The 25,399-nt window shown below is 41.1% G+C and overlaps 1 protein-coding gene across 1 annotated transcript; it reads left to right on the top strand.

Moving 5' to 3' along the window:
• Positions 1–2,449: 2,449 nt before the first annotated feature.
• Positions 2,450–17,557, top strand: cnih2 (cornichon family AMPA receptor auxiliary protein 2). The gene is made up of 6 exons (XM_015961211.3): positions 2,450–2,682; positions 4,875–4,943; positions 14,043–14,090; positions 16,881–16,993; positions 17,074–17,217; positions 17,298–17,557. The coding sequence occupies exons 1-6, from the start codon at positions 2,602–2,604 to the stop codon at positions 17,323–17,325; spliced, it is 483 nt and encodes a 160-aa protein (XP_015816697.1). The 5' UTR covers positions 2,450–2,601; the 3' UTR covers positions 17,326–17,557.
• The last annotated feature ends 7,842 nt before the right edge of the window (positions 17,558–25,399 follow it).

Raw genomic sequence — 25,399 nt, 5'->3', positions numbered from 1 at the left:
GTGTTTATAGAGACAGTAGAAATCCACATGCATGGCACAACAGGATGCGAAAGGGGAATTTTCATTATTTGTCCCCTGAATTGTTTCACATCAGCAAACACATTTCCATATCAGACAAAGATCATTTGAGCAAACACACCATTTAGTTTTCAAATGATTATTTTATTCATTAAGATGGAAAAGTCAAACCAACCTGATGTCATGTGAAACAGTGTTTACTCTCCTTGTTGATTGATGAATGGAATATGATGAGCTACATTATTTTAAAAAGAACAAGAATAAAAGAACCAAGAGCATCTAAAGCACTGCAGGAAAATTAAAGTCAGAGGTCATGATTCAACAAAAAGGATGAGATGGAACCAAAATTATATCATGACAGAAATCTAGCAACGTTGATGAACCAAAAGAACAAAAAGTTCCACTTCCTGCTTTCTTGTAGTTGTGCATCCTTTAAATCTAAACTAAAATCAGCAGTGCAGTTGAGAAAAGTAGAAAGCCAAACATGGTGGAGGTAGTGTGATGGTCTGGGGCTGCTTGATGCTTCAGGAGCTGGAACCATGAACTCTGCGCTTCGCCAGAAAATGCAAAGAAGATGTGACCTGTGACCCCAAACAGGCCTTTCATTTTGGAAAACACTCCATTGTGGCTGAATTCAGATGTTCTGCAAAGAACAGAAAACACATTTCCTCCACGGAGATGTTGGAGATTCAACAGGTATCAACAAACAAGGACGTAACAACCAGTTATTGGGTTTAAGACTCAGTAATTCACAATCAAAATCTCTAAGTTGAAATAAAAATAAAGGCTGATTCAAATTTATTGCCTAAAAATGAAAAAAAAAAACTAAATGAGGTAATAAATCAAAATGTTCAACTACATCCATTACTTTACATGTAATATTATTTAGACCCTAATGTTCAGCCAAGTGATAAAAAACAGAATTTCACTCCAGATGTGGCAGTTTTCACTGAACGGCTCCATTAACTTAAAATACAATTATTTATTGTAAGAATTAAGTAATGAAAAGTAGCGAATGCATTAGCTGCCCAATAATCGATAACAGGTGCTAGAATGGCAGGTAACTGAGAGCAACAGCCTATTAGACCGACGTTTAATGGAGTGATGGATGAATGAAGGCTCTGGGGGAAAAAAAGGAGTGATAGAGAGAAAGGCAGACATTTCCATCATGCCCTGCCCCCTCATCAGTCTGCGAGGACCAGAGGATTATGGAAATGTAAAAATGCATAAGAGAGAGAGAAAGACTGGCTGTCAGAGATGGGGAGAGAGAGAGAGGGAGGAGAGAGAGGGAGGGGGGCATGGTGCGATGCTATTGGTGGACGTTTAGAACATCAACCGTGGTGAAAACATTTCTCTCACAGTCTAAGAAATCCAAGCAGAGACAGACTCAGGAAACACTCCGCTAATCTCTGGAAGGGATTTAGGATCGAGGGGGTGCCAGATAGAGAGAGGAGAGGGGGGGCGATCGATAGCTGGTATCTAACTTGTGACTCCTGATGGTCGTAGGAGTCTCGCTGAACAACAGGAGAGCTTTTAATATAACTGCGTGTCAACATGTAGACAAGCTTTAGGGTTCTGGTTAAACAACCATCCCTCATCTTCTCTTTTTGCCGCCAGAATTGAATCTTTTAATCTGCATGTCAGAGAAATCCAAAGGTTTTTTTGTTGTTGATTTTGGAGAAATCTAAGGAATGCGTCTGAGAAACAGGTTCAGAGCAGACAACCCTGACATGGTGTCGACCCAAACTGACAGAGACCAGGACAGAGTGGACTGTTCAGACACGTCTCCGACCAGACACAGGTACTCTCTGCTCGATATTAAGGTCAGCTAAAGAAGAAGAAAAAAACGGTCTAATGAATTTCTCGGCAGTGTTGTTCTCTCGTCTTTAAAAACTAATTTGCTTTGTCAGAACGCAAGTGTCCTGTGAGCAAAGCAATACCTTTGACAACACTGTGAATAAAGCTAATTCACCAACTGTCCGTGTTTCTAAATGTGTTAAATGGAACATTTAGTCAACAGTGTTTTCGCCTCAGAGCAACAGATGAACTGTAAGCCATAAAACTACTCGAGTACTCAAAGCCATAACCGTCGTAGATCCTGTTTTTAACAATCTTATTGTCAGCGGGAAATCTGAGCTCCTGTTGTCAGCGTCTCCATTTACCTTGACAGACCAATGTACAGGTTCTGTCTGAAAATAAAGCACAGGGGGGAGGAGGGAGCCGTGGACAATTTTTGCCTGTGAGAGGCAGGAAAGAGGAGCATCAGGCCAACAGCAGGCGACGGTGGCAGCAAACAGATTTCTAAATGCTTCCTAAACCCCAGTGAGACCGACAGCAGCCGTCTTGCTGGCAGCTGCACAAAGGGAGACAGGCGGTGGGAGCAGCACAGCCACAACCTGTTATTGATTGTTTCTGTAAGTGAGAGTCCTACCTGCCTGGACGCCACAGACTCAGATCACATCTGAAGTGGAAGCAGACATCCAGCTCCACTTCAGAGGACAAAGAGGAAGAAGACACAGTTTCGAGGCGGGGAGTCGAGGGGAAACTTCCTCTCAGTTGGTCGTCAGGCTGGCCGACGCAGCCATGGCGTTCACCTTCGCGGCCTTTTGCTACATGCTCACCTTGGTGCTGTGTGCTGGCCTCATCTTCTTTGTGATATGGCAGGTGAGTGATGCCGTGCACACAGAAACCAGGGTCTGTGAACTCTCATGCCATCCCACACAGACAGGAAGACACACACTCTTTGTTTTGGACAGATGTTGCTCAGGCCCTTTAGTAAACCCATTCTACCAGTCCATCAATCACAGCTGACGTTGTTGTAAAACCAGTAGGATATTAGTCGCATCCTAATTTATTTTTATTTATTCCCACCTGGTTGCTTGGTCACTGGTGTAAATATCTGACCTCTTTACACTTCCAGCTGGGTCTGCCCCTCACATTTACGAGAAGCCACTGATTCCAGAGACGAGACAGTTCCTCAAACAATGCCCTTAGATAGGGGAAGGTAGCAGAGCACACTGATCATAAATCACCCATTTTGGGTGGAATTTGCACAAACATCACAGGAGGCCTGAGCACTTTGTTTGCAAGTTGCACTCTGCAAACACCAAAAGCTTTACTGCTCTCTGCTCACAGGCAGTGAAAACCTGAAATATGAAACGCATCATTAAGACTTGAAATGACTAACAGACTAATCGACCAAGTGGGTGAGACTAAATGTGAGTCACTCAGCATGTCTGTGTGTGAAAGAGACAGCGAGAAGCGTGCGTCTGGCTCGCCACCCGACCATGTGATTAAAACCCTCATCAAGCTGGGAATTCGTCGTCGTCCCCCCCCCCCCCCCCAGGTCCATCTCACCCCAAGGATGCTGCACTCGCTCTATATGCAGCTCGCAACCAATCATAGTGGTGTTTCAAGCTGAGGGTGACTATGGCGCCCACTGAGGGACTCACCATGTTGCCATGGAAACTGCATCTGTTTACAAGAGAGCTTAGTGTGAAAGAAGATGGGGGGAGCCATATGGACTCAAACAGGGAAATTACCGGGACTGCTTCTGTTAAAGACATGAAGGGGGGCCCTTTTCATGCAGTCAGTCATCACTGATGTTCCCAAAAATAACGCCACTTATTGATTTTCAACGAGCCATCAGTGTGACGGCTAGCTATTAAAAAAGTTGAACTGATTATTAGCGCACCAGGTTGCCACTATACTGAGGATCTGTGGTATTTTCATGAAGCTTTTAGTATGGGAGGCAGTGCACTGCAGTGAACTGTCAGAGTGCTTTTATTCCAGGATCTGAAAAAAGGATGTTGTTTCTACTTACTTAAATCATCAGATTCTGAGTCAATCATTCATTTTCTGCAACTTGCTGATGATGACGCAGCAATTTAACCAACAGTACCGCCACGCAGCCCTGCAGCTATGATTGACAGTTTAAATAGTCTACTTGATGACATTTTGAAAATGGGACTTTTTACCCTTTAAAGAGCAGGTGAGATGTCATTTTTACTTATTATTTTTTAAATTGATCAGAAAATTGTGTCCTACACCTAATTCCTGCATTAGATTCTGATTCAGACTCAGTTCAGAAAAGCTTGACAGATCTACATCACACTGTCACTGAGCATTAATGGACTCACCCAACTTGACTCACAACCAGTTGCAGAACCTGGATGTTGTTGGTTTAGCGTCCAAGAAACAGCAGAGAATGTCTCATCTAGTAGAAGTTAACTGTTAGGATTAGCAACACCACCACACAGCGGAACTCCTTCAGGCTTGTGTTTGTTGTGGAGATAAACATCCACGTTGCAAGTCAGTGGCAGAGTTGTGTTTCTGTGATCCAATCTGGAGTGAGATTTCCAAATATCAGGAAATAAGACTCCAAAAGCTGCCGCCTGAAGCTCAGCTGGAATGTGGCTCACTTCTAGTTCCTTGAAATGGCGCACCGGTGTTTTCTCCTCCATGAGATAATGATAATAACATTTATATGAATTTTATAATGCGTATTTCAAAAATGGCACCAAGCCTAAAGGTTTGGTATCCCAAAAGGTGAGAATCCGTTTATGAGCTCAATGTTGTTTCTCATCATTAAAGGAGCTGGAGATTCCCAAGAGTGCCACATGGATGCTCTCACTAATTGCATGTGCACATTCACCACCACATCACCACGTGTGTTCCCACAACATGAACACCAAAGCTGCAGCTGTGCAGGATGCACAAAGTGCTGCCATCGATAGTATTGACCCACATGCTGAGACAAAACCACTCTTATTACTGTCACAGTGGAGAGAGAGAGTGAGCTGTGAAGGAAAAATAACATATTTTTTTGTCTCACCCAAGTCTGCCTTTTTTTTCAGATCATCGCTTTTGATGAACTCCGCACAGACTTCAAAAACCCCATTGATCAGAGCAATCCCACCAGAGCGGTAAGAACCCTGCTGCTTCTGCTTTCAAGAAGGATCAAACCTTTCACGAGCACACAGAGGACTCCCTTCGCTTGACTTTCAGGATGAGCATTTTGTTTTCTACAAACAAAACTAGGCTCAGACCAAATGGAGGCTTTCACTGATTTTCAAATGAGGTCATTCAAATATTGACTTCAGCTACATTTGTAATATTTATATTTTTTCCAGCATGATATACGAGTTTACCTTTGCTATTGCTTCCTTTAACCTGAGTACCCAGGTGACATGCTCAGTTGTATCCAGACAGTGTTTTCTTGAGTGCTCATTTGCACGGAGATGGAAGGAATCAACAGATATGTTAACTTAATCAGTATAAGTGATCCATTCACACGAGAAACTGCTAATGTCAGTTTTAAAGGTCTCCATGTGTGTGAGAAAAAAACAAGATCTCAAGGTTTACTTTGAAATCTCAACCTGGCCTCTGAAACAAAAAAAAAAACATCTACAGAATAAATATTTCAGTTTAAATTTAAGCTAACAAAAAATAAAATAAAACATTTATTTAAATCATCTTGTCACAGTTGGTTTGTTAGCAGCAGGTGAGCAGCTGGACATTTGTGTAAACAAAGATGGCAGAATGAGGGCAAAACAAACAGGAAATTAATGACACATATAAGAAACGTAGGCCTCCTTTATTCATAATTATAACTCCACTTATGTTTTGGTGAAGAATTTGACAACACTGAAAAACACATTTTTACGTAAACTGCCTCTGTGCTTGGACATCTGGGTTTCCGTAGCAGCTCTTCTCTGCTTTTAGATTAGCACTTTCCATGGTCGTTTCTCAATACCCAAGAATGCTAGTACATTTCTAGCATACTTGTCAAGTACGTTTTTTGGCAAGTACAGCAAAATATCCGTTCTACCAATTACAGGAGGATGAGGACAGCATTTGGAACAGTGCTACTTTTTGCGACAGTTTAAAAAGTGGCTTGAAATAAAAATAAAAGTCTAGTTTGTCCCTAAATTAACAATATAACAATATAGCATTTTGAGGTATCGTGAAGAGCCAGAAAAAAAAATACCCAAACACACAGCAAAATATACAGGTTACACACAAACACCCAATACAACAGACAACTATATATATTTTATTTAGATTTAGTTATTTGTATTTTTGACATTATGAGCTTTTTCCTTTGCCATGTTCCATTTGGAGTACAACGGTTTGCGGTACAATGCATTATGAGAGCCCTTGCTGGCCCAAGTCCGCGGAAAGATGCACTGATGCATCCTCTATACAATGACTAGAACAAGGACACATCTGGGAACTTTGAACGTACTTTCCACATACGTATATTGAATTTGAACAGTACCTGGGCCAACTTTGATGATGGTTCACAAGTACTTAAGTACACAAAGTTAGACAAGTACAGTAAATCCTCTAATACAGGACCGGGCCTGTATTTGACTCAAGCTCATCAAGCTCCAGGCCTTTATTGGAAGGAGGGCCAGTATTAGAGACAGGCCTCTATTTCTATTTGAGCAAAATGAACTAATGGTTCGCTGGAGTTTTTGACAATTAAAATTGCGCCTACATTTTCAAAGTTAAACACATTTCTTTTAACAACGGTAGTTTCTGCTTCAGCCCTCTCCCCCCTCCCCCTGCGCAGCAGCCGCAAACTCACTGATGCGCCTGCAGCCTCTCGGAGTTCCTGCTGCTCTAAACATTAAAATAATTATTTCATTTTCTGTTCCTCACTTCTGATTACCTTCAATGGTGTCTGTTTGTTGCAACCAGCAGGTACAAAAACTAACTTGTTTTTATTTGACAATTTTTCTGTCCTGTCTGTTTATTATCTTCCTGCATCTCCTCTCAATCCTAAAGAGAAACTGCTGCCTGGGTTCATATATATTCACCTCATGAGTTACCTTTGAACTGCAGTTCTAAAAGATCTACCGACCGCAAAAACAGCGGAGCGCTTGCTGTTTGGCGGCCGTATCAGTGATCAGTGCATCGGAGGACAAGGTGATGCCCGCAGCGCCCCGCTCCACAGCATGCAGCGAAACGCATCAGGCGCAAATAAAAGACAGAAAACATTAAAGGAAATGAACTGACATGAACGATCGCGTGTTAAATTAGTTTTTGAGGTGGCGACACCTGATTGTTACTGTGGCCGTGCTCAGGAGGCAGATCTACCGACCGCGAAAACAGCTGAGCGCTCCCTGCTCGCCGGCCGCATCAGTGATCTGTGCGTCAGAGGACAAGTTGATGCGCCCGCTCCACAGCAACGATACACATCAGGCGCAAATAAAAGACAGAAAACATTAAAGGAAATGAACCGACATGAACGATCGCGTGTCAGTACCTACGGTCTGGCACTTGAGTTTTACCCCCAAAAAGAGAATGTGATCATACGATAATTCAATAGGGAGCGTGGTTTCACAGACGCGGAAGTGATAGCGTCGGTGAAACGCCGGCTGATCTAGGAAACCCCCAAGTGTTCGAGCGTCAACGAAGTGACACGGAAATGCCGGGCTTTTCAGAAGTAAGTAAGATAACTTACTATGAGCTGATAGTTCGTTGGATTGATCGGTAGGTTGGAAACTCTGATCATGAATCTGAAGAAACGATGACTGAGTGGTGAGCTGGAAAGGCGACTTCCATTTATAGCTGCGGTTTGTGACGTAGGTGCGACGTGGAGGGAATCCCCGCGAGGGGCATGCTGGGAGTCCCTACTTCGCGGATTTTCACCTATCGCGGCCAGGTCTGGAACGCATCTACCACGATAAACGAGGGATTACTGTAGTTCATACACCCCCTACTGCTGCTCCCCAGAGTGTTCTGAAGCATAATCAGCACGTTCTCTTTGAACTTGATAGTGTAATGACCTGGCTGGGGTTGTAAGCCAGGTGCATTCTGGGTATTATGTTATATGTGTTTCCTATCGTTCTGCTAGTTCCTATGTGCTGATTTGTGTGTTGTGTGAGTGTTATGTAAGCCACACGGAAGGTGATGTGTGTTCTGTGGAGCGGGTTGAATTAGCATGGTTAACTGACACCGTGACTCTGTGTGGTAGGAGCGTGATAGAGGATCGTGTCTGTAGCGTTACAAAATGTTGAAGGAAAAGACTAGTAAGGGTCTGCGTGAATCCCTACTGCCTCCTGCTGGTTGATTTGGTGACTATAACCCTGCCGCTGGAACGCTCGCACTTGCTTGTTACCACATTCCACCCGGCCACAATAAGAGGCCGGCCTTTATTTACCTCCGCTGACTCTGACCCCGGCCAAAATTGGAGGCCCGGCCAAAATTGGAGACCCGGCCTTAAATTGAATACCGGCCTGTGTTAGAGGGTTTACGGTATGCACATTGAGAAACAGTTCTGTTTTCTTCATATGAAGAAATTTTATAGAACATTAAGTTTAATTATGATTTGGTCATTCAATCAACCAGCCCTACTATGCGCAGCATACTTTCTTTATTAATATTTCATCAAATAGCCTCATCATGAGTCATTTAGCAAGCTAGCTAGCAGCTGTGAAATATCTCTTTCACAAGACAGTTAATGTTCTAGCAGTCATGTGAACCTTCATCTGAGCTGAAGGAGTGATGAGGAGTGGGAGAGGAAGCTGTGAAAACAGACCGTGGGTGTGTGGAGGCACGCCAGCTGCAGGAAGCAAACACAATAATGGCGCAACCTGTAAAATCTAGCATCAATGGGGTTTGAACATTACAAGCCCCTCGCTGGTGGGATTTGTGCTAAAGCATTGAATTTGAGCGTCTCAGAGACGTAAACACAATCTGCCAGGACGAGGTGATCCAGGTTTCTCCTAAATTCAATAAACTGGACAAACAGAACAGGAGCTACATGGAAAACAGGCGGTAAAAATAAACAGTTTGAATGTTCACTGAGAGAAACGCGTGTTCACTCAGAGGCTGCTATGGAAAAACAGAGCAAAGCGGTAAACATTACAGGGAGAACACTGAGAAATGTCATTACATTACACTTGGATCCGTTTTTTCAAACCAATAATCGGCCTCTGAGTGGGAAACTTTAATGGCTGAGTCAGAAATTATTCCTTTACTGAAAACAGCAGTTTCATTAAAAGTAACACCAATTTTGAGTTGATCATTAAAATACCATTTAAAGCTGCAGAAAAATTACAGGATTGACCGTTGGGTACATCAAAGACGTTAGTGTTTGATCAAGAATCCATGTATTCGATTTCCATTCCTTCTACGGAAGTCTGGCAAATTCTTATTATGTGAAGTGCCTTGAGACGACTCTTGTCGTGATTTGGCGCTATATAAATAAACTTGAATTGAATTGAATTTGCTGTTTCATTTGTGTTAGATGTTGTGAAATGTCTACAGCCTTTGATGAACGTCCTGAGTTGCGCTTCTTTATTGGAACTGCTCACATTAAAATGGATGACCTAACACAGATAAAGACACCTCAGGGAAGCTGCAGACCATAAAACCCAAGCTGCGCAGCAATTTACAGGCCCAATAACCAACCAGATCATGTACAGCGGTGGCGGGTCAAGCTCTGGGCTTTTTCAAATCAAAGCTTTGTGGTACAGGATTTTCTTTTCGGGGGGGGGGGGGGGGGGGGGTCTCTCTCAATTACCAGACAAACCGAAAAAATACTTTGTAAAAGTATGAAGTGTATGACATCTAATAAATACAGACTAATTTTACACATGCTGGGAAAAAATACATCAACACTCTCCAGCTACATAGAAAAGTATAATAAAAAAAACTATTAATGACTTATCCAGGTGTGCAGGATAATTACTAGTCGGCGGGGGTATAATGGTGAAATCCATTATAGTTATTCTGCAACATTAACATAGACAACTTCATACGTGTGCTGGTTAAAGGGATATCTTTTTGTTTTTTGAGAGGATATTTCTAACTTTGACTGAATGATTTTACAAACAGTATCTATAATCTATCTTTGTTCAGTTATGAGAAAATTTTCTAAATCTCAAATGAATGTTCTTTAGCAAACATATATTTTGCTAAATGCCCCATTTGGCTTTTATCCAACTAAATCTAAACATTGACATCTTTAAAAAGTAAACATGAGATTGTAACATAGTTAAAGCTTGAAGGAACCAAAGCGCCCTTTGGTGGCTGGCTGCAGTACAAGTCTTAAGCCCCGCCCCCTCCATGTAGAGAAATGGGACAGTTTCCAATGAAAAGGTAAAAATACACATATAATGTAAGTAGTTCTTCTCTTGCTGCTAATAATTTTACTTTTGCACAATTGGCAGATAATGTGTTATTTGATGCCTAAACAACATCCTGACTGTGTGCAAGTAATAATATTTATATATTTGGGACTTTCTTCTGGAAACTAGGGGCCATGCTTTTGATAGTATAGTTAATATTATATGTACAGTAAGTCAGTAATCTATGTTTAATTGCTCTCATCTGTGAATATGAGCATTACAGAAACAACTAAAGGAACCAAAATTCCCAAATGTTCAGATTTCAGCATGTATCCACGCTCTTATGATGCATCAATATCTTCACTAACAGTGAAACAGTGTACTTGAATATCTGCTGCAATTTTATATCTAACGATTCAATTCAATTCAATTCAATTTTATTTATATAGCGCCAAATCACGACAAGAGTCATCTCAAGGCACTTCACATAATAAACATTCCAATCCAGGTCAGTTCATTAAGCCAATCAGAAAAAATGTTTCCTATATAAGGAACCCAGCAAATTGCATCAAGTCACTGACACTAGTCAGTGACTTTACAGCAATCCTCATACTAAGCAAGCATATAGCGACAGTGGAGAGGAAAACTCCCTTTTAACAGGAAGAAACCTCCAGTATAAGCAGCCATCCACCACGACTCACTGGGGATCGAGAAGACAGAGCAGACACACACACACACACACACACACACACACACACACACACACACACACACACACACACACACACACACACACACACAAAGCAATGTGTCCATGTTTACACCATGATTGCTTAGTAAATATTCTATTTGGCGAGAGATAAACTTTATTGTATTTATCCCAGTGAATCTATTGTTAAACGGGTAAACTAGCAGTAGCACATCCAACGTCAAGGAATCAAAAAGTTATTACCAGGAGAGGGAGAAAGTTTAAGTGGTTAGCAGCAGTGTGCTAGATGATGGCCCCCTCCATGAGGCCACCACAGCTCAGCAGAACATCATTGTAGCTTCTTCTGGGGAGAAAAACACTTAGAGAAAAAATAAAGTTAACAGCTGAAATTGCAGAAAATAATACAGTTAAAGAGCAGATTGTAGAAGAAAGTAGTACAGTGTGAAAAGTGGTCAGTGTATCCTCCAGCAGTCTAAGCCTATAGCAGCATAACTACAGAGATAACTCTGGACAACCTAGCCTTTTTAGATGGAGGCATGTTGGAGGCAGGGCAAGGGACAGCGGTCTTTTCCAACTGTACACTCCACCTCCCTCTACTCCCCCACTTGTCCAGATCTAAGCTAACATCATATTTTAACCATAAGTCCTATCAAATAAAAATGTTTTGAGCCTATTCTTAAAAGTAGACAAGGTGTCTGCCTCACGGACTAAAGCTGGGAGCTGGTTCCACAGGAGAGGAGCCTGATAACTAAAGATCTGCCTCCCATCCTAATTTTAGATATTCTGGGAACCACCAGTAAACCTGCAGTCTGGGAGCGAAGTGCTCGGTTAGGAACGTATGGACCAATCAGATCACTGATGTATGATGGAGCTTGATTATTAAGAGCTTTATATGTGAGAAGAAGGATATTAAAATCTATTCTGAATTTAACAGGTAGCCAATGTAGGGAAGCTAAGACAGGAGAGATGTGATCTCTCTTTTTAATTCTCATCAGAACTCTAGCTGCATTATTTTGGACAAGCTGAAGACTTTTAACTACATTCTGTGGACTTCCTGAGAGTAATGAATTACAGTAATCCAGTCTTGATGTAATAAATGCATGAACTAGTTTTTCAGCATCACTCCTAGAAAGGATGCTTCTAATCTTAGCAATATTCCGAAGGTGGAAAAAGGAAATCCTGCAAACCTGTTTAACCTGGAATTTGAATGACATGTCCTGGTCAAAAATAACACCAAGGTTCCTTACTTTGTTCTCGGAGACTAATTTAATGCCATTCAGGTCAGGTGATTGACTAAGCAATTTCCTTTTCTGGATTTCTGGTCCAAAGATGAGAACTTCCATCTTGTCTTGATTTAAAAGCAAGAAGTTTAGAGTCATCCAATTTTTTATGTCCTCAAGACAAGCCTGTAATCTACCCAACCGATTAGGTTCATCAGGGTTAATGGATAAATATAACTGAGTATCATCAGCATAACAGTGAAAGTTTATCCCATGATGTCTAATGATTTTACCAATTGGGAACATATATATAGTAAAAAGAATTGGTCCAAGTACTGAACCCTGTGGTACTCCACAAGTAACCCTGAAGAAAATTTGTCATGTATATTTACAAAATGAAATCTGTCAGACAGGTAGGATTTAAACCAGCTTAGCACTGTTCCTTTGATCCCTACAACATGTTCAAGCCTTTCTACAAGAACATTGTGATCAACTGTGTCAAAAGCAGCACTGAGATCTAACAAGACTAGAACAGACACAAGATTCTTATCTGAGGCCATGATAATATCATTTGTAACTCTCACTAACGCAGTTTCAGTGCTGTGATACTCTCTAAAACCAGACTGAAAATCCTCAAACAGAGCATTAGTGTTTAAATGCTCACACACTTGGATGGCCACTATTTTCTCCAGGACTTTGGATAAAAATGGAAGGTTAGTATTGGTCTATAATTCATTGGGTCATCTGGATCCAGAGAAGGCTTCTTAAGTTAAGGTTTGATTACAGCAACCTTAAAATCCTGTGGTACATATCCATTTACTAAGGATAGATTGATTATATCTAGAATGGGGGCAGTAACCAAGGAAATGCTTCTTTAAATAATTTGGTTGGGATTGGATCTAAAATGCAAGTTGAAGGTTTAGATGAAGCCAATATTTTTGATAACTCTGAAAGCTCAACTGGATCAAAACGGTTCAAACACAGATGAGGTTCTACAGTCACCTCTGATGCTGCCTCACTTACTGAGGAAGAAGAAATTGCATTAGGAAGGATGCTAAAGATTTTGTTTCTAATAGAATTAATTTTACTTGTGAAAAATCCCATAAAGTCATTACTGCTGAGGGCTAAGGGAATAGGTGGCTCAGAGCTATGATTCTGTGTAAGTTTGGCAACTGCACTGAAAAGAAATTTAGGATTATTCTTATTCTCCTCAATTAATGCTGAGAAATAAGTAGTTCTAGTTTGTCGAAGCTTATTTTTTATAAAGCACAAGACTATTTTTCCAAGTGACTCATTACTTAATGAAGTACATATCCTGAGGTTTTGCACTTAAAACTGAAATTGTTTTAAAAGCAGAGCATGCCCCAATGGCTAGAAATCAACTTCAAGAGGAAAGGACTTCATATTTGACAGGGTGACACATCTGTATGTTACATCCCCCAATCCCACTTCCTGTCTGATAGATATATCTGTTCAATAATGAGCCGATGGTGCTTTAGTTTTCCTGCTCTATTAGCCTGCTGACAGAAACAGATCAGTCTAAGTTAATGAACTCAAACAAAACACATTTCTTTCCCATGCAGGCTTACAACAGCAGCATAACAAGCTTCTGCCTGCAGGTTGACCAATGCGTAGCTGAATATGGATGGCTTTCATTTCTGAGTTCATAATTAGCCCTGCTGTCATCGCTCAGTAGGCTCCTAGTTAGCTTTAGCAGATAGAACATCTGCATCAAATGTGTCAGTCTTTAAAATGGAGCTGCTGGGCTGTGGCGTTATGCTAATAGATGATTAAATACATTTATATTCTATTTAAAGAAATTAGTTTTTTATTGTATAAAACTACTTATTTATTTTAGTTCTCACATTTTATGAAAGTCGTTCATTCCTTCAAAGCAGGGTTCCCTTAAACACAGAGCATGCACTGTTTATTCCCTCGATGTAGCGTTTATTGTTAGACACGGCAAATAAAACACGGATTATTGACCAGACTTTCTTTATATCCGCTCCACAGAGGGAGAGGATTCTCAACATTGAGCGGATCTGCAACCTGCTTCGCAGAGTGAGTAATATTTGTTCTTCACCTTCTGGTGGCAGATGACTAAAGCAGGGGGGCTTCAGACAACCATGACCGTTTGTCAATTTAGCTATTGTGAGGTCTGTGACGCACACTGATTCACATGGACATTATTCACCTCAGCCCATCATTTCAGCACTGCAGACATGCAGTGATAGAGATGCCACCAAGATTTGGAACCTCCATCCACCCATTCATCCATTTTCTGAACCCGCTTGTCCATGTAGGGTCGCAGGGGGGGCTGGTGCCTATCTCCAGCGGTCAATGGGCAATCAGGCAGGGTACACCCTGGACAGAGAGCCAGACCATTGCAGGGCAACACAGAGACATACAAGACAAACAGTCATGCACACACACACACACACACACACACACACACACACACACACACACACACACACACACACACACACACACACACACACACACTCACACCTAAGGACAATTTAGACAGACCAATCAACCTAACAGTCATGTTTTTGGACTGTGGGAGGAAGCCGGAGTACCCGGAGAGAACCCACGCATGCACAGGGAGAACATGCAAACTCCATGCAGAAAGATCCCAGGCCGGGAAGCAAACCCAGGACCTTAGGCAACAGCTCTAACCACTGCGCCACTGGAACCTATTTATTATTATTTATTTTAGATAAATGAACCTAAGATATCCCTGAAAGCTCACATTGCAACCAATGCTGTTGTTGAACTTACTTTTTCTGGAAGAGGATCCAAAGCAATACATACCTAAAAAGGCCAAAGATCCTAAAATAATGAAATGATTTAGAAAATAATTCAAACAAAAGACTGTGATGTTTGAGTGTTATTGATCTGCATGATATATCATGTTTCAATATTTTTCTCCATAAACATGCTCAACAATTCTTGACATTTATTAATTAATTTAAGAAGTATAAATTGCGATTAGTCTGCAGGATGGAAACATGACACACCCAGCAATGGACCAGCTGTCTTTTCCAAGCAGGGAGCAGGGGCAGTTCTAGACAATATTAGAGGGGGGCCAGGCTGATCTGTATAGCCAAACTGTGCGTTCTTCAGCTGCCTGCAAAGGACTGCTTCATATAGCACTGTACTGTCCAAGATTTCAGTGAGTCAAACTGCACAATGTTTCACTCTAGCAGGACACGCTAATGTCATGAGCGTACTTGTCGAAAAACATACGTAACTAAGAGCCGACATCCATGACAACAACGAGGAAATGAGAAAACAGCGCTACCGTTAACACCTTTCATTGGACTCCAAACCAAACTCAACATCTGTGTGGTCCATATGTTCTCACACGTAACCTCCATTGTTGCTAATGCTACTCTCGCTTTGTCCTCTTGTCACTAGTTTTTCACGTCACTCGCATGGTGTATTTTCACTGGTCGATTGCAGATCAGGTGTAGATTTTGTGATATGCTTGAAGACTATTGGAGGCTGAATTCGGTAAATGCCCCATTTGGCTTTTATCCAACTAAATCTAAACATTGACATCTTTAAAAAGTAAACATGAGATTGTAACGTAGTTAAAGCTTGAAGGAACCAAAGCACCCTCTGGTGGCTGGCTGCAGTACAAGTCTTAAGCCCCGCCCCCTCCATGTAGAGAAATGGGACAGACACGATTCTGTTCACAACAAAAGATTAGTCTAGGATGGCTGAAAAACGTGCAGCGTGGCCTGGGTTTTAGAGAGGCACATTTGTAAGAAAACATTGAACACTACCATTGAGTTTCTTAAAAAACAAAATACTAATGGGAGTTCAGTCAGCTGCTTTATATACAGTACACAACTTTTCGGCAAGTTTCCAAATTTAACAAATTTGCAAAAAATATTTTGATATATTAATGGTTTATCAACATAAAAATATTTGCCTCAGTGTCCCTTTTCAACTTCAGATAAATGCATTCCCATGATTTTGTATTAGACTAAATTATCACAAAAAAATGCACAATTCTAAGGCTCCGCCCTCAGCCACGGGGGGGACCAAACTTGCTGTCAGAGTGAGCCAGCGCCACCCTTAACCTCCCTAGAACCATCCCTGGCAGGGAGGATTATGCTTGCTACATTAACTAGCATCCGTTTTTTGAGGGTTATCACAGAGAAGATGTTAAATTGGACTTATGTTTTATTTGCCCACTTATAACCATTGGTTACAGTAACAAAATTTATTTGAAAAGCAAGTGGCGACTAAAAATGATTGAAAAAAATTTCCAGGACAACTGTAAGCTAAAGGTTTGCCAACTTTTAACAAAAGTAACCTTTAAAATTGCTAACAATTGATTGCAAAACTAAACTTGGCAGCCAGATGTCACTAAATCACTGATATCACAACATTAAAAGATGATGATTTTCATATCTTGTTTTTTATTTATTTTTCATTTAAATTGATAACAAATATAGTTTATAATTTTTTAATTAATTACTTAATTATATAAACAAACATGACCACAAGAGGGAGAAAAACAGCATTTGTTTGAATAATTTAATCTGCGAGCTCGACTGGGCTTCACGTCTGGAGGAAAGTTACCAAAGTTTTAAGGAATTCCTAAAAGTGCACAAGAACCAGTCTACATATGTTTAAAGCCTTTGTGTTGCACTCACAATGGCACAAGTAATGCTAATACCCTCTGCATCAAGGTGGTTGCATGGATGTGTGATTTTTGTTTCCCAGACTGTACTCCTGGCATCTTATATAACAAAGCTTGCTTTCCACCAAAAAAAGTCTAATTTATGTTTTTAATGAAATGCATTAAACAATCTGTGTGTGTGTTCTGATCAGTTGGTGGTCCCGGAGTACTCTATCCACGGGCTGTTCTGCCTGATGTTCATGTGCGCTGGAGAGTGGGTCACTCTTGGCCTGAACATCCCTCTGCTCTTCTACCATCTGTGGAGGTACCGTCTCATAACAGATGCATGACTAGCACATCCTGGGCGGACTGGGTGAGCGAGCCAACTGTCTTGCTTTTTTTTAGGTTTTTCCATCGGCCAGCCGATGGATCAGAGGTGATGTATGATCCTGTCAGCGTGATGAACGCAGACATCCTTAACTACTGCCAGAAGGAGTCTTGGTGTAAGATGGGCTTTTATTTGCTCTCCTTCTTCTATTACCTGTACAGGTAAGGAGTGTACCATCGTAGCAATGGGCCCTCCATCTCATCTTTCTGGTGATGTTATTTTTCATTATTTCTCTCTGTAGTATGGTCTACGCCTTGGTAAGTTTCTGAAGATAAAGCAGAAAGAACCCAACGGAGACAACCGTCTCTCCTCGTTTCCTGCCTTTGCTTTTTTTAGGTGGTCTGGTTTTTTAACTAAAGAAGACCTATCTGAGTGAGTGTGAAAGTTTTAGTGTTGCCTAGGTTTTAATTTAGCACTTCATCCCAGATACAGCTATCAGATGGTTGCAAAAAGCCATCAAAGAAACAAAGAGGAAATGGATGGAAGTGTTGGTAATGCCTTTGACCCATTATATGATTTATCAATATTCCTAAAGGGCTGGATTCCCACGCTGCTCTTACTGATCCAGTCACAAAACTCACTGTGAATCTCCACACTCAGAGGCTGGAAAGGAAAAGAAAATGTCTGTATTCTTTGTATTTTGAAAAGAAAAAAAAAACACATAAAAGCAAGACTGTTTTGGTATTACTCGATGTATTTCAGGCACAAGCTTTGTGAAATCATTGCTTTGATTGTGTTTCAGGTACTTTTGACTGTAAAACAGTTCTAAGTTGTACAAGAGCCCTTGAGATGATATGGTTTATTAGATGCAGAAGGACTGGCGAGGAGACAAAAAATGTCATAAGCAACATTCAATTTAGCCCGGTCTCACAGAAAAACACAAAACAGACAAAAATCTAGACTGTTGTGGGTTAGGAAGTCTGTTTGCTCAACCTCTTTTGTGTGTTCTCTCGAGTTGGTGAAATTATCCCATTACAGAGTTGGTTATAACTGAAGCCAACTCAAACCTTGCGCATTTTAGGAATTACCCAAATTTGTAACAAAGTTCATAGTTTTTGAGGGTGAAGATCCGAAACACAAGAGGTTTGGATTGGAGTTAAAGGTGGAATATGGAACACGAACAGCGTAGCGACATCTAGTGTGTGTATGCAACAATACAACAAGGTTTCAGCTGTCGGGACACCAGGTTCATGTGAAGTGACGAGAATTGGTAAGGATTAATTTCTACTAATGCATTTATTTGACAACAGTGTTTAATGTTATAACATCTGGGCTCAGAAGCAGCTGCTTGACTTGCCGAGTCTGTCATGCTCCACAGGGCCAACCACGCTGTGCCAAGCGGACTGTTTACTGTATTTGGCAACCCACAATGGTGCCCTCTGTAGACTGGGAATTATAAACATCAACCCAGTGTCATGCCCATAAATATTTAATTTTTTTAATCAAAATATAGCTTTCAAAGGAATTTCTGTACCTTCATTCTGCACACCTCTATTTTTTAATATAGCATTTTATTAAACTGTTCCATATTCAACCTTTAAATCTTTACAACCAACCTCCCCCAACCCCAGAATACCAACATGAATTTCTTCATTTATGATGGTTTTTGTTAAAATGAAAGGAAAGAAAACAGCAAAAGGAAAATCTGTTCATTTCAAATCCAGAGCCTGTTTTGTTGTGAGGCTGGTTTTATCATGTTTAAATTTAAGGACCAACGTGCTTTCATCTTGTCTGCAGCTGTAGACATATTCTGTGCTTCATCGCGCTTTTCAAGCAAGCTCCATGCTCAAATAATAATAATAATGATGCCAAACATGTATAGTCGAGGAGCATTGTGCCACATTTATGAAGCAGCGGCAGGCCTTTGAATTCATTTCCTGTGACACATTCTCAGCTTTGGCACAATGTTTTATTTTTCCCTGTTGTGTTTTTACTGTGCAAAGAGCGCCTTTCTCCTATTCCAGTGATGTTTACTCTTTCTCACCTGCATCTATACTAAACTCATTTTAGCACAGGAACTTTATTCTGAGGTAGAATAGTGATTTTATGTACAAAAAGCTATTAACAACCACCAATTAGCAATGTAATATGATTCGTGAGACATATCAGTGGTGTGTTATACAGTGTTTCTAATTCAAGTGGGCGAGGCTTGTGTGTCAGATGAGAAATGAATGACTTAGAGATGATGTTTTAATTTTTTGGGAAGTGGAGAAATTATCAAAACAGCGACAATCACACTGTTTCAGAGGGGACAGATGACGACACTGCACGTCAGATGAACCAAATGTGTGGATTCAGGAAATTAACTTTAGCAGCCTTTTAAGGACTTGTGTGTGTGTGTCGTCATGACAGCCTATGGAAGGTGTTTAAATTTAAAGCTTTACAGCAAACACGTTTATAATTATGATGATTCACATCTGGACAGTGTTAAAAGTGAACTTCCACTTGTTACAATTATCAGTAATTGTAATAATCATTCATTGAAAGCAATAAGTAGGTTGATACTAGAAAATACCAGGATTAAAGAGTCCAAAAGCAAAAAAAAAAAAAAAAATGTTAATAACAGCAGCAATACACTCGATTAAGGTCGGCACTGTTTTGTATTTGTTAAAAATCGTGTTGTCAAGCAAAATAGTTCTTTTCAAACAATGAAATACAGAAAATGAGCCTGTTCCTTTTGTGATTTTCTTACATTCCCAGTGCTGTCAGGGGTTCACAAAAACCAAGAGTCACAGTAATAAAATCCTTGTTGATTTTTAAAAACAGCAACAATGTTTAAAAACAGCTGAACATTGTAGCCTTCAATTTAGAAGCCTGGAGGACTAAATATCACTTCTTCTGATTGCTATTTCTTTGTTTAGAGAAGGCACACAGCTGGCAAACGGCTCTGATGCTACAAATTTGTGAGTCAGACTGTGGCCTAGTCCACACGTAGCCGGGGTTTTTGAAAAACGAATATCCGCCCCTCCAAAAACTTGCATCCACACCACCTCGTTTAAAAAAAAACTTTGTCCACACGTACCCGGATAAATTCGTTGTTAAGGACATGCCAGACCTGTAGACGGCAGTACTTGGAGAAGCCAGGTGCCGGGCAATAGTCGTTCTTAACCTCGTCCTTCGTCTGTGGTCTTCCGCAAGGAGCAGTAATTCCGCTTGCAAAAACAAACAAGCAAAAAGCGCTTGGACAATTGATAAAGCGAACGCAGTTCTGAGGGCATCCATGCTGTCGGCTAGTGTAAACACAGGTCGCACATGTGATGTCAGCATTTTTTGTCACGGAAAGTGACGTTGCGGACCTTAAAACTCCGGTTTTGTCTGTCCACACGCAGACACCCAAAACGGAGAAAACGCAGATCTTCACTTTGACCGGAGTTTTTAAAAAGATCCGTTTTCATGTGAAAAAACTCCATTTTCGTGTGGATGACAGGCCAAAACGTAGAAAAGTATCTATGTTTTGGCAGATCCCCGGCTACGTGTGGATAGGGCCTGTGTAACACAGAAAATAGGAGACGGTAGTCGTTTTTGTAGGTGTATGGGAACCAGAGGCTTCAAAGCAGAAATGTGGAGTTTTACTCAGAGGGCACCACCTAGAGGCAGAAAACACATATTGCACATTAACCCCTTCTCCATGCTTACGGGATTACGGCTGGAGGCAACGCAACTGAGCTAAAACACATAGTTTAATAAATGTTTTAATCAAGTTATGCCGTTTATTAATATATATACACATTTTTCTGTTTGCCATTCGAATTGAATGTGGATATCTTTCCAGTTGAAAGACAGGTCCAAGATAAACCCTTTACCAGTCTTTGAGGTACTTTTTGGGCAAGTTTAGCCTGTGGGCTTTTTTTTATTTTGTCTGTCTTCTAGTGGAAACAGGCATTGTTCAGAAGGCTGCTGCCAGGTTCCTGAGAAGCACTAGCTGCAGTGATCATATTACTCCGGTGCTGGAACAGCTTCACTTTTTCCTGTGTACCCCTTTAGTGTCCTGGTCTTTGTGTTTACGATTAACGGTCCTGACCTTAGTGGTTAATGGCCTGGCACCACCTTACCTGTTCGAGCTGCTTGCTCCTTATGTTTTCGTGCGTGCGCTGAGGTCGACTGATCTTCTGCTACCCTTGGATAAGCTATAATCTGCAGGGGGACCGGCATTTGTGTGTGCCGCCCCTTCACTCTGGAACTCTCTTCCTCCATCAGTCAGACAAGCTCCGTCTCTCCCCCATTTTAAATCTGGTTTAAAGACTCACTTTTATGGTTTGGCTTTTGGCCAGTGACTTTTGTGCCTTAGGTTTGGTTTTACTTTGGTTTTACTGATTGATTGTTCTTATCTGTTGTTGCAGCCTGTCTTGTTGTATTCTGGTATGTATGTTTGTGCTATATGTCATGTTCTGGGGGAGGTGCCTAACCCAAGACATGCAGAATCAAACCCGAACACAGATGGAATGGGAAAAATAACATTTTATTTAGAACAACGATAACTAAAGGCACACTGGGAAGTCCAGTGAACTGGGAACGGGAATGCAGCGTCTGGAGGGGAAAGCAGAGATAGGAGAGTCCTGGGAAGTAAGTCTAACTGGAATTGGGGAGTGAGGGGAGGTAGTGAGCCAAGGTAGATCCAAGAGGGGAGTGTTCAGAGCTGGAGAGGGAGCGCGGGGGTCGAGGGAGAGTGGGTCGGTCAGGACAGATGGATGATGAACGTTGCAGAGCGAGAGGGTCCAGAGTCTTATGGAGTTGGGTGCGTAATCCTGATGTATCGAGAACCTGAGGAGGGTGAGCCAAAAATACAAAATCACACGAGACCAACAAATACACTAATCTGAAAAAACCTGGACTAGAACGAGGGCTGGAAACTACCAAGCAGTAGCAATCATCCGGCGTCGAGCTGTCTTCACCATCCCTCTTAAGTAGTCGACCCGCTGATTAGCAGATCAGGTGCAGCTGCCGCTCCCTCTCCTGAAAACACACTCAGAGATATGTTGATGAAGAGAGAGTACTCACCTCGGCTCATGACACTATAGAAATAAACCGGTATGGTATTGTGGATTCGGCTGTGAAGGCATTGTAGCTGCTCCATAATCCGCTGTGTCTTTGTAAACAGTTCGATAAAGCTGCTGATTCAAACTGCATAAGGCTTTACCGGACGGAGCGCGGACTTAGCTAAAACAATTGACGTGTTGCCTACATAATATCCCAAAACAGGGTTAGACTCACTTTTACGAATTTCTAAAAAAAAAAGATCATACATACCTCCTGAAAGAGGGAGAACTCCAGATTCCTGTTTTTACAAAATAATTTTAAACAATGAAGAAATCTTATAAAATTCTGTTTAATAATAACAATAAAAACACAAATGTACATGTTTTTGTATCAAAAACTAATTTATTATAATACAAATTCAGTTCACCCAGCTCATAGTTAGGATGTTCACACACACACATACAAACACCTCTTACGTCACTTGTGATGTGTTTAATCGACAGAGCATCTCAAATAGGTTGTGTGACATGAATTTTAACACTAAGGAGACTTTCATAGGCTGCCAGCGTTTTTGGGAGACATGCGGTCGGCGGCGACACACGCTGAGCCGAAATGATGCTCGCCTATAATCACAGGACAGTGAGCCCTCAAAGCTCTGTCAACAGTGTGAATGTGTTGAGACTGGACAATCACTATCAAAGCACAGGAACAACGAGGAACGGGGGAGAAATCAAACTGGGATGAATGTTTTTATGTAGTTACTCTAAATAAAGCATTTTAGGAAACTGGATTTAATTCTGTCTTGTATCTGTCTTTTATACATTTGTCATCAACGTACGCTAAAGTATTTTTGGTGGATCACTTTATATTTATTAGATTACACTGTGATGTGCATCTATTCACTTGCTGTATTCTAATAAAACTCATGCCAAAATCTGCTTTTTTTCCAAGCGTCTTAATTTGCTTTTAAAGGTTTGCGCCTCATTTGTGAGGAAATCTGCAGAAATGCATCCATCCAGATGCTGAGGGAACTGATGAGGAGACCGGGTGGTGTACTAGACGAGGACGGGGGCCGATCTACCACTAGGAGTGTTGTCTGAGCTAACAGCTGCATTCAGAAGTGGTTGCAGAGACATTTACACAAGCGCTTGAAAGGCACAAAAATAAGCATGAAAATGTCCTGCTGAGCCAGTAAGTGCTTCTACTTTAGAGGCAGGGAATGAGGCTGCTTATTGATGCCTTTACCTTCATGGATATAAAATTACTCATATAGAAGTGAAGAGACCATCTCTGGAGAAATGATAATGAGACCTGATAGCTTTTTTCTGTAATGCTGAAGCATTCGTCTTAACGTTAGGTGCAGGTTGATTAAAAAAAACATAACAGCTGGATGATCTTTTTAGGGACAACCCAGGGAGTCATTTATTGGTCTGGAGGGTTCACCCGCTTATCAAGAGTCCAAATACTGATTCAGGCAGAAAAAAACAACAAGGTCTCAAGCTGGCACTTTTTTCCCCTCCTCTGCTTGAAGAGGACATATCCCCTGCTGTCACCATGGAAACCAAATTGCACTAGAAATTCCTGTTGACTCACTTTGAGGGTCTCACTCAAAGCAGAAAAATCCAAGAGGAGGTAGTGCTCGGGGCCTGCAAAGCAGCTTCTCTGCACTTGTCTCGCAAGAAAATTCTATTTACTACATTAAGACATGTGCATCGTCATGACAATCTGAACTCCGGGTGCATGATACCTGCTCACACGGTAACAGACAGTGACACATGCATGCCCACACAGCATGCATCTGTCTCTGCCCACGGTTCACACCATTTCCCCTCCATCAGATCAGGCTTTTCCTTCTAACAGCCACAGTAATTGTCTCAGCTCCTTTCCCCTCTCTCCCACGTCTGTGCTCACTCAGAAAGATGTAACCATGGAAACTGGCTACAACTGATGGGCTGGAAACGTCATGATTGGCATGCACAATTTGCTGGTGCACAAGCACACTAAAGTGAATGCACAATCACACTAACACACACGCACTGCCCATTGTCCTCATTTGTTTTCATGCAGTGCACTCTGGGATGTGTTGTAATTGTGGGGGTGTGGATGCAAGAGAACCACGGTGACATCGTGCATGTAAGGGTCATAGATTTTAGTTTTAGAGGAACATTTAGTGCAACGCCACAAGAAATCATACAAACTTTTCTTTCTCCATGGTGATTTTTACTAAAACATTGAAATAAAGATACAGTTTTGTAAGTTTTGCAGTTTAACTCATAGTAAAAAAAAAACAAAAAAAAAAAAAAAACGAATCAGCTCTACATTTTGTTGTTCACTTCTAAAATCCTCCCAAAGAGGAAGGAGCAGATGTGCTGTTCTAACAAAGTCTTTGTGTCCAAGAATGTGTCAAACCTGTTCACACTTATGCCTTTATTTGGACAGTGCCCAGACAGAGACATGAGCGTGACTCACTCCGACTGTCAGCTGCTGTCTCTTTTATATTAATATCCATTTTTCATTTACAAATAATGCCTTCATATATTAAAAAATGATTTAGTCTGTGCTTTTTAGGGTAAGACTAGGTTTTGGTTTGTAATTTCAGATAAATAGTCTAGTGGCATGCTGATGATAAAATGATAAATTGTATGAAAGTGTGGAATAAAATTTTCCACTTGGTTCTTTCCTAAACACATAATGCATAGGTCCTTCATGTAATATTTGAATTTTGAGCCATAAGAAAAAAGAAATAAGGAAGAATAAAAAGAAAAACCAAAACTAAATGCACGCGGGCTTTTGTGCAAAAGTAAGCTAAGAAAAGTAGACATCCTGTAGACAGTTGTACCATTACATAAGCCCATTTCTAATTATCACTTGTCATATGAAAAACAAGAGAAAATAGCTTGTGTAGGCGAGGCCATGGGGCTAACTGTGCTGTAAAAAGGTTTAAGAGGTGAAAAACGAAAGTGCATCTGCTGAAGCTCCCTTGATTTTATGCACGCGTCTAACACCAAGTGAGAAATAAATAATTTACAGCAATAAATGCGAGGTGAGTTATAATGGAAAAGAGGTGAATATTTTTAGATAATGCTGCTTTGCATGCTCACAGAAAGGAGTTTTCAATTTCCCGGAGAAAAAATGGCCACAAAGAAGCTGATGCTTCAGAGTACCAGTGAGCCATCACTGGAGGGTGTCTACAACATGTTTACCTGGTGATGCGGTCCTAATTGTATCAAAGCACTGTAGATGTTTTGATGCTTCTAATTTATCCTCCAGGTTTCTGTTTAATCAAGATGATGATAAAAGGATGGAACGATTAGCTGCAAGGTTCACAGCTAATCTACGCCTGGTCCAGTCCATCAGCTACAGTCA

The sequence above is a fragment of the Nothobranchius furzeri genome, chromosome 10 (genome assembly GCF_043380555.1).
Source record: "Nothobranchius furzeri strain GRZ-AD chromosome 10, NfurGRZ-RIMD1, whole genome shotgun sequence".
Lineage (NCBI taxonomy): Eukaryota > Metazoa > Chordata > Actinopteri > Cyprinodontiformes > Nothobranchiidae > Nothobranchius > Nothobranchius furzeri.
Note: the sequence above shows the minus strand (reverse complement) of the source record. Positions and strands in the feature narration are given on the sequence as shown.

What these genes read in the sequence shown, in the direction of transcription:
- cnih2 (XM_015961211.3), top strand. Translation starts at nt 2,602, where the DNA reads ATGGCGTTCACCTTCGCGGCCTTTTGCTACATGCTCACCTTGGTGCTG. An exon ending in AGAGCAATCCCACCAGAGCG is followed by an intron (nt 4,944 to 14,042) that starts GTAAGAACCCTG and finishes TCCGCTCCACAG; the next exon opens with AGGGAGAGGATTCTCAACAT. An exon ending in TCTGCAACCTGCTTCGCAGA is followed by an intron (nt 14,091 to 16,880) that starts GTGAGTAATATT and finishes TGTTCTGATCAG; the next exon opens with TTGGTGGTCCCGGAGTACTC.